General features: G+C 28.2%; 1 protein-coding gene across 3 annotated transcripts in view; it reads left to right on the forward strand.

Moving 5' to 3' along the window:
- The window catches only part of LOC110652563 (uncharacterized), a 23,859-nt gene extending 2,629 nt beyond the window's left edge, over positions 1-21,230 (forward strand). The window contains exons 1-6 of one of the 3 annotated variants that reach the window (XM_058140668.1): positions 16,812-16,902; positions 19,211-19,485; positions 19,615-19,779; positions 19,908-20,072; positions 20,201-20,365; positions 20,495-20,949. In XM_058140668.1, the coding sequence (XP_057996651.1) occupies positions 16,820-16,902; positions 19,211-19,485; positions 19,615-19,779; positions 19,908-20,072; positions 20,201-20,365; positions 20,495-20,712 (1,071 nt within the window). In that variant the 5' untranslated portion in view covers positions 16,812-16,819 and the 3' untranslated portion in view covers positions 20,713-20,949. Of the gene's footprint in view, positions 1-16,811; positions 16,903-19,210; positions 19,486-19,614; positions 19,780-19,907; positions 20,073-20,200; positions 20,366-20,494 lie in introns of those variants that run through there. The other 2 variants (XM_058140669.1, XM_058140670.1) reach the window with 2 other exon arrangements.
- The last annotated feature ends 212 nt before the right edge of the window (positions 21,231-21,442 follow it).

The following is a 21,442-nucleotide window of genomic DNA, read 5'->3' on the forward strand; positions in this document are numbered from 1 at the left end:
GACACTGACTAGGGGTTGCTATATTTGTTTTATCAAATAGCAGGATAGACACTGACTAGGGGTTGCTATATTGTAGAAGACGCATTAATCAATAGATTGAAGCATGCATAGTCACTTCATAAACTGCTCTATTATCTAACTTGACTTGGGACACAAACTCTGTGTCCGTCTGCAACCGGAAACAATAACACATAAAAATTGTCCCTGAACTGAAAAATTCATGATTAAAAAAAAAAAAGTCTCAAATAGCAACAAGGGAGCCAAAATTTTCAGAAATTAATAAAATGAATAATCATATTTTCCACAAAAATTAAAATTTAAAATGCTAAATATTGTTGATCTTGTATTACCATGTAAAAATCACTGTTATATTATATAAATTTCTCTTTTTTATGTGTAAGAAGTGCCCACATTTTATTAGGAAAGGGGCACAAAGCACTATGTAATTTTCCTTTCTAATTTATACTAGCTAACAACCTGCGCGATGCGGCAAGATTTTTTTTATACATCAAATCAACTTTATTAAATATACATCAAAGATCAAAAAAGGCTCTCAAAATCAAATCAACTCTGAAAAAGGCTCTCAAAATCAAAGATCAACTTTATTAAATATACATCAAATCCTTTTCCCTGATCTAAAAAAAGGCTCTGAAAAAAAATCAACTCTGAAAAAGGAGTGATGAGAACCATAATCCAGTTCAATAAATTCCTGAAATTCAGCTTGCCGGTTAGTATTGCAAGAACATTATTTGTTGATCTCATGCTCTGAATTTACTCATTGAAATTTATTGGTTTAATATTGTGAATAACACCTAATTAATTCTGAATTTGTTGATTAAAAATTTCATTTTTTATCCAGATTTATCTGGATAGGATGCAAGCTATACATAAAAGAAAAAAAAAAAAAAAAAGAGCAGATTGGCTTAGTGCACTTGTGCAGAACCAATTTAAAAAATCTACAAAGACCCTAAAAGAACAATCTCAGCTGTTCTACACCATAAAATACAAAAAATATGTAGGAAATAAAAACAGAAAGAAAAAGAACTTTATCTCTGTGTGACTGTAAACTAGGGCTGTGCATGGCTCCTGGGGTCTGGAACCGAATCAAACCGAAATCGAAAAAGAACTGTTACTATAGGAACCGAACTTAATTTACTGTTTTGGTTCGGTTTTGGTTCTTCATGAAAAACCATACCGAAACCGCACTAGAACCGTACGTACAGGAATCGAACATAACCAGAACCAAAGTGAAGAACCGATTATATATATATATATATATATAATGATTTTTTAGATATATTATACAGTTTTAACAAAATTATATATTTTATATACAAAAAAATAAATATATAACTTAATTTATAAAGTGACTTAAAATTATATTAGCTATTTTAATTTTAATTTTATTTTAATTATAAAAACTCTATCATAACTATCTTAATTTTTTTAATCTCATGACTATCTTACAAATAGATCGATGTGTTCAATTATAATATTTTTATTGATTAAAAAATAAAAATAGTATAATGTTTATTTAATTAAAAATGATTTAGAATTTAATTTTTTAAATAATTAAGATAAATTAAACCATATTAATCTAAATAATAATTTAAAAATTTTTCATACTAAACTTTTTACATTATAATATAAATTCCCATATTTACATTGTAATATAAAAAATTTAGGTTTATAATAAAAAGATTTTATATTATAGTTTATAAAGATTTCTATCGTAAAAATAGCATTTTATACATATTTTATCTTATTTGTAAAATTACGTCGTATTGAGACCCACCATTCACTAATAAACCTAAACCTATCTTATTCTCCTGTTTCACACATTCCTTCTTCAACAGCCGCCTCTTATTTGCTTTTGTAATAGACTTCCATCGGTCTCTCTCCCGAATTCAGCCTCAAGCTCCCAACGCTGCCCAAGACAAAGAGTGATACATTGATCCAAAATCCACATTTTCAGTCAGAAAATCCAAGAAAGTCAACGCCCAACAGGCAAGGTAATTTTCCCATTTTATTTATAGTTAAATTTGAAGATGAGAAAATATAGGTTTTTCAATTTCAGTTCCAATCTTCTATAAAGATTTCTGCTATTAAACATGTTTCCAATGCCAACATGGAATTTGCTAATGGGTACTTTAAAAAAAAAAATTTGCTATTGGATAATTAAAAAAAAAAATTTGCTTATGTATATATCTGGGGGACTGCTAATTACAAACTCTAAGCCATGTATTCTTTTATTTTTAATTTCTATGGTCTTTTTTTAGTTCATCAACATATCCATAATATATAATTTTCAAGTTCCCTAGAAAAGTTTATGAATAAAGGATTTATAGTTCTTGCATGAAATTACAATTAATTACTTAATTACATATATATATATATATATATATATATATATATATATATATATATATATATATATATTTGCTTTTCAACCCTGTTTTTTGGGTTGGACTTTGGACTTGATATTATTAAACTAAAATTTTACAAGTATTATAAATATAATATAATTTTAATTATTATACATAATCATTACTATGAATGAAGAAGGAACAAAAGATTTAAATAAAGAAAAGTCTCAAAGAACCTTGTCTTTTCATAAGGGTTATGGGGTTGAGGACGTTAAGTTGACTTTCTGGCAATTTGATCAAGATGCTCGTAGGGAGGCTTTAGTTAAGATGATAATCAAATATGAACTTCCTTTTAGGTTTGTTGACAAGGAAGGGTTTATAGAGTTCTTACAAGTTGCTGTGCCAAAATTCAAAATTCCATCTACATATACAATAGCAAGAGATTGCTATCAGTTGTTTATCTATGAGAAAAATAAGTTGTCTACATTCATTGCATCTCAATGTCAAAGGGTTTCTTTAACCACAGACACATAGAATAGTGTTCAAAACTTTTCTTACTTTTGTTTGACTGCTCATTTTATTGATTCTAAATGGAAAATGCAAAAACGCATCCTAAATTTCACTGTTATTAAGAGTCATGAAGGGGTTAATATTGGTAATGCCATTGATTTTTGCATGGAGGAGTGGGTTGTGTCTAAGGTTATGTGCATCACTGTTGACAATGCATCTTCTAATGATTCTGCTATTTCACAATTGAAGAAAGGGCTACTTAAGAAAAATGCATTTGTATTGGTTGGGGATGCATTTCACATGAGATGTTGTGCTCATATCATTCAATTAGTTGTGAGGAATGGACTTGATGCTGTGCAAAGTTCTATTAAAAGGATAAAGGATGTGGTGAAATATATAAGGAGCAGTCCACAATGCTCTGAAATGTTTAAGAAGTGTTTTCAATTGGCAGGACTCAAGTCTAAATGCTCTTTGCAATTAGATTGTCCAATTAGATGGAATTCGACATATTTAATGTTGGAATCTGCACTGACATATCAGAAAGCCTTTGATAGATTAGAGGATATAGACAATCGATTTTGAGTTGAATTTGGGGATGAGTTGCCTAGTGAATTTGATTGGCATAATGCTAGGATTCTTTGCAAATTCCTTGAGAAATTCTATGATATCACTTGCAAGTTGTTTGGGTGTTTGTATTCCACATCTAGCATTTACTTTCTTGAGATTGATAAGTGCATAATTAATATTTTTACTCCCATTACATTTAGTGTTTCTAGTGTATTTTTATGCCTAATTCAGTTGATTAAAGTATAATTATCAATTAGACATATTTCTAGAGAGTTTTTGAAATAATTGTGTTAAATTGAGAAATTTTCAGCATTTTCATTAATTTGACCTTTGCTGTATTTTTTAGGTGTTTCTGAAGTTGTGGGTCTCCAAATCCAATGTTGTTTAATTCATTGAAAAGCTAAGTCAGAGCACTACAAATGACAAAGAGGGACCAAAGCCCAGATCAGTCTGTAAAGTTGTCAAAATTAGCTATGAATCTAATACAAAAGCCCAGACTTGACTTGTCACGACTAGTTTTGGTACTTATTTTATATATGGAGCTCCAGTTATCCAAATGAAGCAAACCCAGGCCCAATTGAACCTTAAGAACCACCTTTACAATTTCTATGAAGGGTTGAAGATAAGATTACATCGTTTTGGTGGTTAAAAACGACAGTGAAGTCGAATTTTTTGGGTTGGATCATCTGTCAGAACCAGTTTCGGTTTTTAGCCCATAATTTGGGTTGTAGATCTCCGATTTGGGCAAATAAGGATTCGTTGGAAAGTTGAGAAGTAGGGCTACAACTATCCTGAAGAGATCAGAGACAGAATCGGAGGGAAAGTGGCTGAAAATTGACTGTAAAAGCAGAATAAAGAATCCATCTTTTTTATTTTTAAAAATTATCAAAGTTCGGTTCTTATCTTTGGATTATGTTTTTTAGTATAAACATCATCTTTGGAAGCAGCTGGGTACACATCTTCATTCTTTATTCACATTCACAGTTTTAGATTTCTTCATTATTTTACTTTATTTTTCTGTAAGCCATGAATATGAGTGGCTAAGTTTTTAAATTCAGTTCAAGGGATTCTAGTTCTTATGTATGATTTGTGAGACCAGGTTCTTAATTTAAATTATGCATTTTTGGATATCTATTGTTTCTCAATTTTATTATTTTTAATCTATTGAATGATTTACTTAAAAAGTCCTGTTAGTTAATTATTTGATGTGATTAATTACTAGTTCATCTTCATAACCCGTAATTGTTGTGTAAGATTGAATGTTAGTACCCATTAGGTATTATTGATTATGATCCAAGTTTTCGATAATAACCTAAAGAAATAATATGATAAATTAAATGATTTATGCTTTATAAATTGTTGTTCAAGTTTAACTATTTCCTGTTCTTAAAGTAGTTATCAAATTGATGAGGAATGTTTAATACCAATTCAGTTAATAATTAGAGTTAACAAGAGTGCTGGGCTTGAATTGATGAGTATAGAGAAGTTAGGGGTTTTACTTCACTGTTTGGTAAATCTATGTTAAGTATTCAATAAGAGATAATTATATTTCTTTTGTCTATGATCGAGTCATGCATTGGAATACGAATTACCTTGGATTGAAATTTGTTTAAATTGAGAGTTTTATACCTAAATTTAGTTCTTTAATTTCTGAACTTGATTTCTTTTGATTTAGTGTTACAACACCCCTCCCCCCCCCCCCCCTCCATTTTCCTGTTACACACGTGCACGAAATTTAGCAACTCAGTCTCTAGGGTTCGACCTGGATTATCACTTATTGTATTCAGAAAATAAAAGAGCATTTCATTACTGGTAATTTCAATTAATTTTTGATGGAATCGGCAACCAACAAAGATCATGAAAATTTTAAAGGAATTACATAATTGTGAAAATAGTGGAGATGAGAGAATAGTTGAAATGGGCAAGCAAATGAAGGCAAAGTTAGACAAATATTGGGGTTCATTAGACAAGATGAATGTGATGCTATTTGTAGCAGTTGTCTTAGACCCTAGATACAAGTTGAATTACATTAAAGCCAAATACATTATTTATTATTCTAAAAGTGAGGCCAAACTGTTGGTTGATAGGGTGGTAAATGCTTTAAAAGAAATGCTGAATGAATATATGAGTTCAAATGATCAAGCATGTATGGGTGATAATGGTTCTGGTCAAAATGCTAATGTTGAAAAATGTGATAATGCAATGATAGAAGAAGATGAAGAAATTGATGATTACTTTATTCAAATGGAGGAGCAAAAGTTGGCTTCTGAATCTGAGTTGGATAGGTATTTGGAAGAACTTTCTGAGAAGTTTACTTTGGATTTTGATTTATAATTATAGTGGAAGGTGAATTCAGTGAGGTATCCAATTTTATCTAAGGTTGCCAAGGATGTTCTGGCTATTCAGTGTTCAACCGTGGCCTCTGAATCTGCATTTAGCACTGGAGGGAGAACTTTGGATCAATTTAGGAGTTCTTTGCTTCCAACTACTGTAGAGGTCTTAATTTACTGCTGAGATTGGTTGATAAATGAAAAAAAAACCCATCCAACTTGAAAAATCCATTGAAGAGCTTGAAAATTGGGAGTCAGGCATAACTATTGCATCAAATATTACATGATCTTAATTATTCATTGTTTGCAAATATTTTTTTCTTTTGACTTACTTTCTTTTTCATGTAATAAAATTTAAAGATTACTCAAGATCCTGATATTATAGAGATTATTATTCCAAGAACTAGAGTAGATTGCTAGGTATCGTGAGTTGTGAATTGACTTTGATAATTTTTTTACATTTAATTAATTAAAATTATTCATCTATTAATATATTTATTGTGTGAAAATGAAGGTGACATCATATTAGAGGAAGGCTTGAAGGAGTTCATTTTATGTGGAAAATGTAGCTATAAGGAATGTGGAGGCTAGTTGTTGTTGTTGTTTTTTTTTTTTTTTGAAACGAAATGTGAGAGTGAAACTTTATATTATGGTTTTTTTTTTATTATTTTGATCCTAATTTGCTGTTATTTTGTAATTTGGAATATGAAAAATATTAATGGGACTTATTATAGATATTTGATATTATCATGTATTTCTATGTAAGAATTATTAGTTCTATTTTATGTTACTTTATTGATATTTTATTTGGATATTAGTATTGTTATTTTAATATTAATATTATTATTTTTATTGATGCTTTGATGTAATTATTCTTAAATATAATAATTTGAATGTAGGAATTGGAACCAGAACCGAAATCAGAATCGAAGTTAGAACCGAAAGTAGAACTGAACCAGAACCAAATGCACTAAGAATTGAACCAGAACCAAATGCACTAAGAACCGAACCGAAACCGAACCAAAATTTGGTTTCGGTTCCGGTTCCTAAAAATCAAAAGAACCGAACTTCGATTCCGATTCTGGTTCTCAGTAGAAACCAAACTGAAACTGGAACCGAACACCCCTAGATTTGGATTCGCTTTTAATATATAGTAATGGATTGATATACATGAATCTAGTGAAATTGATATAATGAATATAAATGGAACTGTTGCTCGTAGATTTGGTGTGGACATTTTCCCCAGAGGCCCTTCTCTTGCAACATGATTAAGGGCCGCTACTGGTCTTTTCATTGATCGGGTTTTAGCTATTTTCATTGTTAATAAAAATAGTTTCTCCAGATCCAAAAATTTTTATGAATTTATTTAGTTTTTTTTCTTTTTTTTTTTTTAAGTTAGTCTTCTGTTATTTTTGTTCTATTCTCCTTAAAAAAAATTTAAACTTAGAAGAAATTGGTAAATAAGAAGATGTTCAAATACAAATCAAGTTGAACTTATGTAATGTCATTAGATTATTAATGATAGAGAATCCTTAGATCGATTTGCGCAGAGATTAATACATTTTTCATCCACAATCTACAGCAACAATATATTAATATATATTATGCATAAGTGTATATATATATATATATATATATATATATATTCCTAAGGTCTTTTCAATCTTTTTTTAAGATCTGGTGTGGACCGAATCATTGGTTAGAATTTAAAAGAGCAATTGTGTAATTGTGAAGATGATGGGCAGTTTCACGCTGCTTTTAGAGGTGAGCACTATTCGATTTGAATCGAATAAACTAAATTAAACTGCTTCAATTCGATAATTTGGTTTGATTTTTAAGATAATTCGGTTCGGCTCGATCCGATTTTATATTTTAAGAATTTTAGTTATTTCGATTCAGTGTAGTTTTGAAGAGAAAAAATCAGCTGAACTGAATCGAACTGAATTGCTTCATTGATTTTTAAATTGATTTATTTTTATAGGAAATTTATGAATTATATATATATATATATATATATATATATATATATATAAATTGTTTAATTTCATTGATTAATGGATATTATATTTAAATCGAGGTCAAAATCATATCAAACAACTTGAAAATCAAGTCTAAATTAAAAACTAATCAAAACTCAAAAACCGATCGGTTCAAATCGAATCAAACCGAAATAAAATGATTTGATTTTTCATTCATTTTGGTTTAGTTCAATTTTTAAAATATTTTGATTTGGTTAATTCAATTTTAATAATTTAGTTTGGTTCAGTTCGATTTGAATTGAATGCTCAGCCCTATAATGCTTTTGGTCAAAGTCGGTGTAATGGCAAAAAGATAATGGTGACACCATAAGCCTAACTGTAAGGATGCTCCATACTTCAAAATTTTCTACTCATGAACTTTTTTTTTAAATTACAATTATATATTTTTCTATACTCATTATATATACTCGTAATTTAATATTTTTATATATTATTTTTTATTAATTTTTTATAATATTATAATAATATAATAATTTTTTATTTTTCGTGATATTTATATTGTATATGCACTTATTATTTTTAGATTAAATTAATAAAAATAAAATATATCAATAAAAATAAAAAATTATAGAGGTAAAATTTATAATAAAAATTTTATTATGATAATATAATTTTATAATTATAAGTGTTTTATAAACATATAAATTTAACTATTTATTATTTTATTAGTTTATAAGTGTTGAATTGATCAAGACTAATTAGTTTTTACCATTTTATAATTTTTATAAAACATATATAATTAACGTAAAAAATTTAGACTTTTTTCAATACTATTTAAGAGTTTATATACATAATAGTAAAATAAATTCAATTTGATATAATTTTATATAATGTTGATTTTTTTTTTCGAGTTACTTTTAAATTAATTTTTTAATTTTGTTTGACAAAATTAATTATGCACATCCATTTTAATAAGTATCAATATTATTAATTTTTATTTAATATATAATATTTTACATAATTTCATATTTTTTTATAATATGGAGAAAAAATAAATTAATAACTAAAATGTTTTTTTTTGTGTGAAAAATAAAAAAATCGATACTAATAGAATAAGAAACATTGACGTTAATATATTATTATTTTTAATTGAAACTATTACAGTAGAAGAATGTATAGATAATTATTCGGTTTATAGTAAAATATTTTATCAAATTAATTTATAATGTATTTTTAAATTAAATTTTTTATAATTATTTTTTTAGAAGTAAATGTCAAATTTCAATAAAAGAAGACAAATTTCAATAAAAGAAGTTGTTGAATCCAAATAAATAAAAATTTTATTAAATGATGTAATACTTGTATTCATATAAAAATCCTAACTTAATCAAATTATTAATTTATGTTTATGTTTAAATATAAATTTATTAAATTGAAATAACAATTCTATATTTAAAATATGATTTTTAATTCTTTTTATACGTATTTATTAAATACTATTTATCAAGTTAAGAAAATATTATATTATTAAAAAAATTTAAAAATATTATTTTTTTATATATATACATTAACATTATTAAAATTTTAATAATGCATCATTTTAAAATAAAAAAAAATCAGTATTATAAATTATAATCATTCTATTAATTATATTAATTTTACAATTAAATTCAAACTTAACATGTTCTGTTAATTATTAACTTTTTAAATAATATATATTTATCTATTTAAATGTTTTTACTCATGTGTATGATTTTTTTTTATGTTTTGTATGTAATTATATATTATTTATTCAAACTTAATATATTATGTTGATTATTAATTTTTTAATAATATATGTTTATCTATTTAAAATTTTTTTTTCTCATATACATGATTTTTTTTATACTTTGTACATAATTATATATTATTTAAAACTTTTATATTCATATAATTTTAATATATATTACATACTAATTAAATATTTTTTATAAATCAATGAATATGAATTATTTTGTCCGTTGTATATATATATATATATATATATGAATGTGAATTATTTTGTCCGTTGTATATATATATATATATATATATATATATTCACGATCCAATTTATAGGCCTGACCAACACTAAAACTTGGATTAGCATAAGGTTCCTGAAGGCTGTAGTAAGTCTAATTATTTCTAATCCAAACATATAGCCCATAAAAGTAGTCCAATTTCAAAAAAATAAATAGACAGAGTCCGGCCATAAATTGAATTATCTAATGGGAAGCATTATCTCTTCTGACCTGTAACACAAAATATCAAAAATCTGGGGAGCTTATCTCACCTTTACCCTCAAAACAGATAAATAAATATTTGGGAGCTCAGCTTCCTCCATCCATAGTAATAAAATCACAAACATCCAAGCAATCTCACATAACCAAGTTTACAATTCTAGAAAATTAAGTTATTACAACTCCAAATAAAAATAATATACTACTGGTCCATGCAGAGTTCTAGAATTGACCAAAAGATAATAAAAGTACAACTAAACTTTTCTTGTTAAGCTTGCAAGAAAAGAAAGCAGGTTATTCTCAATAAGTCCACCTGTCACTTGAGGAAAAATAGTTGAACATGGTGTGAGCGTTTAACTCATAGAGTAAGATATTGATTTTCAATATAATTTCTATAACTATTTAGATCTAATGCATTTCTTATGTATGAAATGCAGCATAATCACACATTATCAAACAATTCAAACTATACTCACACAAAAGATAATTTGGAGCACTTACACACCTATGGTGTCACATCAATATATATATTGAAGCTAATCCCCTATACAACTCATTTAATTCTAATGCTTGCTAGCGAGATCAACTCAAGCTAGACTTTTTCTTAATAATCCAAGTGCAGAGGTCAGCGAGATCAATTCAAAGCCGTACTCACCTTGACTTATCCATATATAAGGATCGGGTCCCAGCGAATCAAGCTTCAGCCACGACTACCCTTCCTACCCAAGTCCACATCTATACCATACACATACTAATACTTGCACACAGTTTCAAATTACTTTAAGGCAATATCCATAAATAAGTTCAATAAAAATATGCAACAAAAGAGCATGCCTAGCATATATATATATATATATGTGTGTGTGTGTGTGTGTGTGTGTGTGTGAATACATGAGCATGCCTTAAATATAAATTATTAATATTAAAATTATAAATAAAATCAACATCTATTTACAGATTAATTGAAGATCACTGAGGTGGCAGGGAAGAGGAGGAGAGTTGACTCGGATCACTTAAATAATTATATTCATGAATTTATTAATATTAAAACAAAACAAGGGCTTAAAGAGTTAAAAACACCCTAAATTTATGTCGAAAATTCAACAGAGTTTTGCCTATACCTAGGATCTACAAAACCTGCAAATAACTGAAATACATTTCTTAATCCAATGGCCTTAGGCCCACAATACAATAATAATATACTGCCCCTCCTGGGCCTGCCAAACCAGTCAAAACATATACAACTACACAATTCAATTATTAAGTTTAAAATTAATATTTTGCAAAAACTATCTAAACTAACCCCAAAAGTTCTATAATCATACTCCGCAGTCTTTAGCAATACTATTTTACTATTGCATAAGGAATTATAATTTTTTGGCTATCTATGAATATTTTATTAATTTTATTATAAACTTAACTTTAGGTAAAATGAGGCATTTTGAGTTCGGATTTATCTATGCCAATTCTGATACTTGGTACCCGTCTAGGGTATCTAGAAATGGTGGAAAACACTGTAATACTGACCCACTTCCGAAGTGGGTCTGGCAGCCCATGTGTCTATCCCAAAATTACAGTCCTCGTAGCTGGTGGAATTTCCTTGAAATGAAAATACCTACGCGAAGCTCACAGCACTAAAAGTTAGAATATAATTTTTATTTAATTAAAATGACCCATTAAAGACCAGAAAAATCACCAGCAAGCTCGTGGGGCCCACAAAATTTTTAGTGTCAAAATAATTCCAAATTGGTGTCTTATGAAGCTCTCGACGAGTGGAGCACGCCGGAGGTCTCGAAATTTTAGTGGGGTTAACAGTTTGGGAGAAATTTAGCCCAAAAATCGAAAAGGGCTAAAACTTAATAGGCTCGATTTGCAAAAATCGCTCAATGAATATTGGTAAAATCGGTGTCTATGAAAAGCTCTCAAGGAGTGTAACATAATGGGGATTGGATCCGATCTGATTGGTAGCCGAATTCGCCGGAATCGACAAGGGAAGTTGAAAAGTCACGCTTGAGGAGGGAGGAAGTTTGGGCGCATTTTCCAACTGGAAAATAAGGCGGCGACGACGACGGAGGAGGGTGGCTGGTGGGGTGCCGATAAGGGAGGAAGGAGGGGAGAGGGGTGGTCGACGGTAGGGGTGAGGGAGGAGAGAGAAAAAGAAGAGAGAAGGACGAGAGATGCAAGGCGCGCAGGAGAAAGGAGAAGAAAAGGAGGGGGGTCAATCCGATTCAATTGGTCTGATATGATTCAATTCAATTCAGTCGGTTTGATTTAAGACACCCAAAATTTAATTTTTGCTCTGCCCTACAAAAAACTCAGAAAAATTTATGGAGTCCAAATATATTTTTAAACTTTCAGCGTGGTCTTCAAATTAATTTTAAAAATTATTAAAATTAATTGTCTAGAAAAATAAAAATCTGATTTTGAAAATCTAAAAAATTCAAATTAAATACAATAATATTTAATATATTAAAATATCATAATTTATACATAAAATAATTATTTAAAAATTCTGGATATTACACATATACGCGCGCGCACATACACACACATATAACTTATTAATTAGTAGTATTTACATTAGATTTATAAATTCAATTTTAATTAGAATTAATTTATATATTAATGTAATAATTAAAAATGTTAGAAATATATGTATAATTAAGAAAATATTATTTTTAATATGAAAATTTTAAGTGAATTTATAAGAAATTAAATTAAATAAAAATTTTAAAAATATTAATAAAAGAATTCATATGTCTGACAAAAATTAATTTTTGTTTGTATTTCTATGTAAATTCGAATATAATTGTATTAAAATGATTTTACATAAATAATTATACAAATAGAGATAAAAATTTATTAGGATTTATTAAAAAAATATTTGTATAAATAAAATATCTTCCTATTTTTATAAATAATATAAATTATGAAGATATTTTTATAAAATTTTATTTAAAATTATATTATAATAAAATTTAATTAAGTATACTTTAAATTCAAGTAGACTACTTAATCAAACTTTATTGGTATCATTTAATTTTACTGCTTATGAAGGTCATATATTCTAAATCCTTTTTCAAATATATTATAAATTTATTTTTTTAATTATAAATTTAATTATTAATATTAAATAATGTTTAAGTAAATAATTTTATTTTAAAATATATAACTTTTTAAATTTGAAATACAAAATAAAATTAAAAAAATATATTTAATATAAATATAAATTTAACTTATTATATATATATAAATATATATATAATTTAAATTTTAATAATTATATGTGTTAAAAAAGAAATTAATAATTTATTTTAGAGATAGGATATGAACCCCTCCAGCTCATGCATGGTTTTGGTTTGGTGATTTTGACTCTCTTGGTCATGGGACTCTGCACGTGCCAAGATGGGCACACTCTGGTGAGATTTTCAGTGATATATAAATATAATAATGTGATTGAAATAATTAATTAAAATTTCTTGAAAAAAGTAAATAATTAAAATTGATTAAAATTTAAATATATTTATAAATATAAAATAATTCAATGAGTTTCCTATATAACTCTATTGAAAGGAAAATTTTTAATTTTTATAAATATTTAATTAATAAAAAATTATATATCTGTGTTGTTATAAGAAATTTATTATAATTTTAGTTAAAATAATATTAAATAATTAATTTAATATATACATTTAAATGTATGTATGAATAGCTCCTTTAAAAATGTTATATTTCAATATTGGTGGAATTCACGCATCCTTTATGGCGTTGGATTTAAGCAACTATTTACGGGTCGGTTCGGGTCCTCAGGTTCGGATGTGGACATAATTTTTATTATAAATTTCGACTTTTAGCCAGCTTTGAATATTCATATTCTTTTTCCTCCACTGAGCTCTCTTGCATTTTTCTGTCACATCAATTAGATATAAAGAGAAAACCATGGCAGTGCCTTTGCTGTGGGTTTCTGTGTTAACGCCACGTATTAGCATACTTGCAAAAAATTGTCGCCTTATAAATTCATTGAAAACGCCAGTTAGATGGGCATTTCGTAGTTAATTTTTATACAAAATAATTTGTTATACAAACGTAAACATATCACATTATTTTAATAAATAATTTAAATTTCATATTAATTTTATAAATTATATTTTTTAATTAATTTTTTTTTTAATAAACCCTTACACAGGCTATCCATCGTAAAGGCGTTTTGCCACAAAGCCTTAAAAACAAGAAATGATTCTCATAAAAACTATTAGAAAAGGCTGCTTTATTGTAATGTCCTTTTTCCTTTCAAACCAGAATTACAACTAGATTGAATTGCTTATTTTATCGTCGTCTGATTCATTTGGATAAGGTAATGTAAACTTATATATACTAATTTTTTTTTTATTAAATATGCATTGTACGTTTTTCACACTCGTTATATGTATTCGTAATTTAATATTTTTATATATTATTTTTTATTAATTTATTTATATGATATAATACTAGTATAATATATTAATTGTTATTATAATTATATAATAAATTTTATTTTTCGTGATATTTATATTGTATATATATTTATTATTTTCATATTAAGTTAATAAAAATAATAGTATATCAATGAAAATAAGAAATTATAGAGATTAAATTTATAATAAAAAATTTATTACTTTAATATAATTTTATAATCGTAAGTGTTTTATAAATATATAATTTTACCTATTTATTATTTTATTAGTTTATAAGTGTTGTGTTTATTAAAAAAAAAAATACTTAAAGGGGTGATATTAAAAATATTTGTTAAAGAGGCGAGGTTTGCCGAGGTGAATGGGGAAGCGAGTTATATTCCATTATAGAAAGCATACAGCTAATAAAAAAAATTAGAGAACTGTTGAAAAATAAAAAATAAAAAAAGGTCTTATATGAGTGCAGAAGTAGAAAAATTATATGAGTCTTAATTCTAATATTGATTTTGATTCAATCATTTTCATTAAATTTAATAATTAATTTTTTTATTTTTAATAAAAAAATTGATTTTAATTCAAAATCAAGCTAATTGATTCAGCCTAATTCAAATTAAATTTTAGTCAACTCGATTTTGATCTATTCATTTTCAGTTCCAATTCAAGATTAAAGTAGGCCAATTTATATGATTTTGAACTAATCATTGAATAAATCTAAGTTGAGAATAATTTCTTCTTTAATATTTATAATTATAAGTATTCTCAATTAATTTTAAACATTAAAATTAAATTATTTATCCAAGTAACTTTATAGACATGTCATCATTGGTCACCAATATCAAGTTTTTCAAAATCAAGCATATGCTATCTAAAACAACCTACTAAAATTCTAACCTTTTAAAGGAAAAAAAATTAACGTATATATTAGGAATGGCAACAGGTAGAGTATTCGCAAAAATTATCATATCCGAATTTAAATTTGATTAATATTTTCAAAACTTGAACCCGTCCTAAACCCGATTAAAATTTATTCTCAACTACCCGAACCCGTCCCAAACTCAATTATTATTACTCGAAAAATATCCGAACCCATTTAATTTTATATATTTAATTAATAATCTATATAAAAAATTATTTTTATTAATAATTTATATTTTAAAAATTTAATAATTTCATAAAATATTTCAATTTTATTTTATATAAAATAAAATATATAAAAATTTATAAATATTATTAAAAAAATATATATTTTATATTTAATTAAATATTTATTTAAACGGATTTGGGTAACGGATACCCAATATATAAAATCCGAACCTGATCCAAACCCGTCATAGGTATTAAATTTTAAACCCGAACCCGTCCCAAACTCGATTATATACTATCCAAACCCGTCCTATTAGGAATCTGTCAGATTAGGTACCTGTCAGATTAGGTACTCACATAAATCCGACCCATTGTCATCCCTAATATATATATTCTATACCTCAATATATAAATGATAATCTCTTTATATGATATAATATTTAACCATACTATTAAATGGCTAATAATGTATAATTGAAAAACCGTTGAACTGCTATTTTATAATAAGCACTCAGTTAATAATATTAATTCCATCCAAGTTAAATTAAATTGCTATTTTCTAATTAAATAAATATATTTTAATTATGTTAATATATGTAAAATATAATTAAATTAAAAAATAAAAACTATACGGTAACAAAAAAATAGAAAGAAGTCTTTTTAATTTCCACTATAAAAATTAATCATGATTGTATTGTATTCCGTAAGGTAAGATTGCTATTTTTATTTTCTTATTTTAATTATATTTTTGTGATATTATATATTTTTTAATATTATAAATAATATAAAATTTTAAGGATTTATTTATTTATTTTAAATTGTAATAAAAAAACTTTATTGGGTGAAAACTAAATAGAATTTAAGTACAAATAAAATTAAAAATTTTAAATTTATATAAATTTTAAAACTAATTTAAATAATAAAAATTAAATTAAATTAACTTTTAATAATCAATTAAATTTTATCTTTTATTGTCTTATTAATATATCATAAAGGGCATTGCCCATATTTGATTCAAAACTAAGTTGTTTTAATCTTATCCCACATTTTAATTACATTTGTTCATATTGCCTAAAAAAAATTACATTTTTTCATATTAATTATAATTATTATTAAGTTTAATTTCTTTTATTTCATATTGGATACATAGTTTCTTTTTTCATTTTGTTTTATATTTTCTTTTTCAGAATTCTATTCATTAAGAATTATCAGTGGTTCGAACACACACGAAAGAGCAAGCAAAGAAAAGGGGGGAGAGAGAGAGAGAGAGAGAGAATGGAGATTTTAAAGACTTGCATGTTTCTGTATGAGCTTGTATCTTTGATCGTTCAAATTTACGCAATCAATGGTCTTAACAGGTAAAATTTATCTTGAAAACCGCAATCTTTCTTTTCTATCAAGAATTCCATAATTATTTGGTTCGATTGGCAGTGTCTAGTGTTCTTAGGCGTACTCTGTTTTGAGTGTCCTAAACAGAGTGTCTTCTGGGTGGATATAAATTTCAGTTCGATTTGGGTTAATCTTAGTCTGATTAAAGCTCAAAAATTTATCTTGAAAACCACAATATTTTGTTTTCTATCAAGAATTCCATAATAATTTAGTTCGATTGGCAGTGTCTAGTTTTCTTAGGCATACTCTGTTTTGAGTGTCCTAAAGTGTTTTCTGGGTGGCTATGAATTGCGATTCGATTTCGGTTAATTTTAGTCTGAGAAAAGCTCAAAAATTTATCTTGAAACCACAATCTTTTCTTTTGTATCAAGAATTCCATAATAATTTAGTTCAATTGGCAGTGTCTAGTTTTCTTAGTCATACTCTGTTTTGAGTGTCCTAAACAGAGTGTTTTCTGGGTGGCTATGAATTGCATTTCGATTTCGGTTAATTTTAGTCTGAGTAAAGCTCAAAAATTTATCTTGAAAACCACAATCTTTTCTTTTCTATCAACAATTCCATAATAATTTAGTTCGATTGGCAGTGTCTAGTTTTCTTAGTTATACTCTGTTTTGAGTGTCCTAAACAGAGTGTTCTCTGTTTCTATTATTAAGTTCGAGTCTGTTTTCTGAGTGGATATAAATTTCAATTCGATTTCGGTTAATTTTAGTCTGATTAAAGCCCAAAAATACGAATCCATCATGATTCTTGTTTTGGTCAAATCAATCCCTCTCTGTTTTTATTATTTGTATGGATCTGTTTTTGTTTTGAATCTGTGAGACTGAGTCTTGTTAATGTGTGTGTTTTGATGTTTAATAAGTGCTTTATCACGATTTCGATTCCATTCCTAGCTTTTGTTTGTTAATCCGAGTGTATATTGGTTCCTGTGCAAGAGAAGCAGATTTCTGTTTTATTATTGTTAGTTGTTTTCTGTTCATCTCACTGTCATCTTTTGTTGTATTTTTTTTTTTTTTGGGTGGAATCATTTTTCTGTATTTTAGTAACTTTAAAGTTTAATCCCTAAAGAGGGAATTAACCTAACAGCTTTTTCTAACTCAGCCCAGAATTCCAAACCAACCAAGCAAATTGATCTGTGACCTAACCCATGTTCAAAGCCCAGCCTAGCCCACTCTCTTCATTAATTTAAAAATATTTAATTTTCCTTTTATTGGCTCGTCCCTGTGTTGGCCCTCCCATTCATTTCCTCTCTGCATCTGTTTTTGGTGTTTTTGGTCGGTTTTTGTCTGGGGATTGTTGTTGGTGGAGAGGATTTTTGAGGATTCTATATTGCAGGTTTGTGAGTTGTTCTCGTTTTCTTCCTTTGGTAGTGGTGCTGTTTGCATAGGTCGCTTTATGATTTCATTATTTTCTATTTTTTTCCCAATATTCGCTTTCTATTTTTATAGATCTATTTTTGCTTTGAATGTCTGTGAGACTATGAGCCTTTTTAGTGTGTTTGAATGTGTAAATGAGTTCTTTTCTATCATAATCCATGCTAAATGGGACTTGCATGCCATTGGGGGTTCACATTTAAAGTATCTAAACTCAGCTGCAATCACTATTTCAGCAACAGAATTTGTTAAGAGTGAGAAGACAATGTGATGAAATTTGAGATATGTTTTTCACAGTTTGGTTTTTAGTTTTATTTCTTAGAAGTGCTGAAATTGAAAGTTGAAATCTAGTCATTTGGTTTTACGGCCCAACATAATGTGGAGCTACATGCACTTACTGTCGTTTTTGTGCATTCTGAAATGTTATGTAGTTTAGATGCTATTGAGAAATTGGAAATAATTGTCATAGGAATTTAGTTTTATGAAGTAGGGGTTGCACTGGTATTATAATCTTTTCTAGCTTTCTTGCCATTGATGCCTTTCATCATATAATCCATTCTGTTATCTAAAGAACATAACATCAAAGGAGGCCGAAATTGAGTAATCTTTCTGTTTTTACTTGATTTTCTTTCTGGTTATTATATGCATATGTTTTCCTTTTATACTTTGCCTCACAAATAATATAATGATGAATGAAAGAAAATCTTTAATTCATTAGTAATAGATTTATATGCAAAATGAATTTTATAGAAAAAAAATGCATTTATTCTCGTTCACTGCTTGAAATGTCAATTTTATTATATTATTTACATTAAAAACAAAATAAAATGGTGTACAAATATAAAAGCAACAAGGACTAACGGCACTTTTTTTTTTTTTGTCCTTCTCTTTTTTATATGCCTTAAAGTTCCTTCTCCGCTGAGATTGGATCTGAACCATCAAATGGCTGTGGAAATGATGGCCTTCGGGTGGAAATGCTTGTTGAGGACACGCACTCCACTGCCATTGAAGTTGACCCTTCTCTAACAATGCCTCAACAAGGGCTTAAGAAGAAGTATAACAAACACAGAAAGCTTATTGGAGTTGTACCAGAAACTTCTCCAATAGCAGGTTCCAACAAGGAGATAGATGAACATTCAGACGCGGCTTCAGCAAAAGGTCACCCAAAAGCGATGCGTGCAGGTATAGCCGGTTCTAACACGAAGATAAAAGAACGATTAGATGTGGCTTAAATCTATTAATTGAGATAAGTTTTGACTGTTTATTCATCAAGTATACAACAGTATGACTGAAGTATTCGTGGTTAATTAGGTGCTCCAACAATGTCTCAACAAGGGCTTAAGAAGAAGCATAACAAACGCAGAAATCTTATTGGAGTTGCAACAGAAACTTCTCCGATAGCAGGTTCTAACAAGGAGATAGATGAACATTCAGACGCGGCTTCAGCGAAAGGTCACCCAAAAACGATGGGTGCAGGTATAGCTGGTTCTAACAAGGAGATAAAATAACAATCAGATGTGGTTTAAATCTATTAATTGACAAAAGTTTGACTGTTTATTCATCGAGTATACAACAGTATGACTGAAGTACTCATGGTTAATTAGGTGCTCCAACAATGTCTCAACGAGGGCTTAAGAAGAAGCATAACAAACGCAGAAAGCTTATTGGAGTTCCACCAGAAACTTCTCCAATAGCAGGTTCTAACAAGGAGATAGATGAACATTCAGACGGGGCTTCAGCAAAAGATCACCCAAAAGCGATGAGTGCAGGTATAGCCGGTTCTAACACGGAGATAAAAGAACGATTAGATGTGGCTTAAATCTATTAATTGAGATAAGTTTGACTGTTTATTCATCAAGTATACAACAGTATGACTGAAGTATTCATGGTTAATTAGGTGCTCCAACAATGTCTCAACAAGGGCTTAAGAAGAAGCATAACAAACGCAGAAATCTTATTGGAGTTGTAACAGAAACTTCTCCGATAGCGGGTTCTAACAAGGAGATAGATGAACGTTCAGACGCGGCTTCAGCGAAAGGTCACCCAAAAGCGATGGTTGCAGGTATAAGCTGGTTCTAACAAGGAGATAAAATAACAATCAGATGTGGTTTAAATCTATTAATTGACAAAAGTTTGACTGTTTATTCATCGAGTATACAACAGTATGACTGAAGTATTCATGGTTAATTAGGTGCTCCAACAATGTCTCAACGAGGGCTTAAGAAGAAGCATAACAAACGCAGAAAGCTTATTGGAGTTCCACCAGAAACTTCTCCAATAGCGGGTTCTAACATGGAGATAGAAGGACAGTCAGACGTGGTGGCTTCAGCAGAAGGTTTCGCAAAAGCAATGGGTCCAGTGGCCATGCCCCCTTCGACAGCAACAACTGAAATGGGTGAAGAAAATTAAAGCAAGTTATTATTAAGTGAATATGCCTATCAGTAAATCCACAAGCTATAGTGATAGTAAGGTCAAGTAAGAACTTAAATTTGATTTCGTACTTGTCTTTGATTCATGGCAAAAGCAGAACATGGTTTTTTATTTTCTTTTCCCTTGTTTCTTGACTTCGGAGACGGTCTTGGATGATGGGGTGTTTTCTTTTTATTTTCAATGGTATTATGGTATGAAAGCTATGGACTCCCTAAAGTTGCTAGTCATGGGTGGCTTGTAGCGCAAAGAACTTGACTTTTGCGTGCATTGTTTTTGGGCTTGTAGGGCAGGTTTGACCGCCGGTACATGCTTGTGGTAGTTTTTGGAAACGTCCCAAGAACACACTGCCACAGACACCGCCTTAGACACTGACTAGGGGCTGTTTTATCAAATAGCAGGATAGATAATTTGCTAGAGGCAGGCAGTTGAGCCAGTTGCAACCATCCCTATGAAATTTTAACATTGCATTTAATGCACCCGCATTCCATTATCCCCAACTGTAGCCATTTAAATCTATTTACTAATAGATTCATCATACCCAACACATACAAGTGAACTGGTCAAAAGCATAGATGATGGGATATAGAGCTCATCAGGGTTTACAGTATGAATAATATTTTTGGAGGGTTGCTATATTGTAGAAGACGCATTAATCAATAGATTGAAGCATAGTCACTTCATAAACTGCTCTATTATCTAACTTGACTTG

Source organism: Hevea brasiliensis, chromosome 18 (genome assembly GCF_030052815.1).
Source record: "Hevea brasiliensis isolate MT/VB/25A 57/8 chromosome 18, ASM3005281v1, whole genome shotgun sequence".
In the NCBI taxonomy this organism is placed as follows: Eukaryota; Viridiplantae; Streptophyta; class Magnoliopsida; order Malpighiales; family Euphorbiaceae; genus Hevea; species Hevea brasiliensis.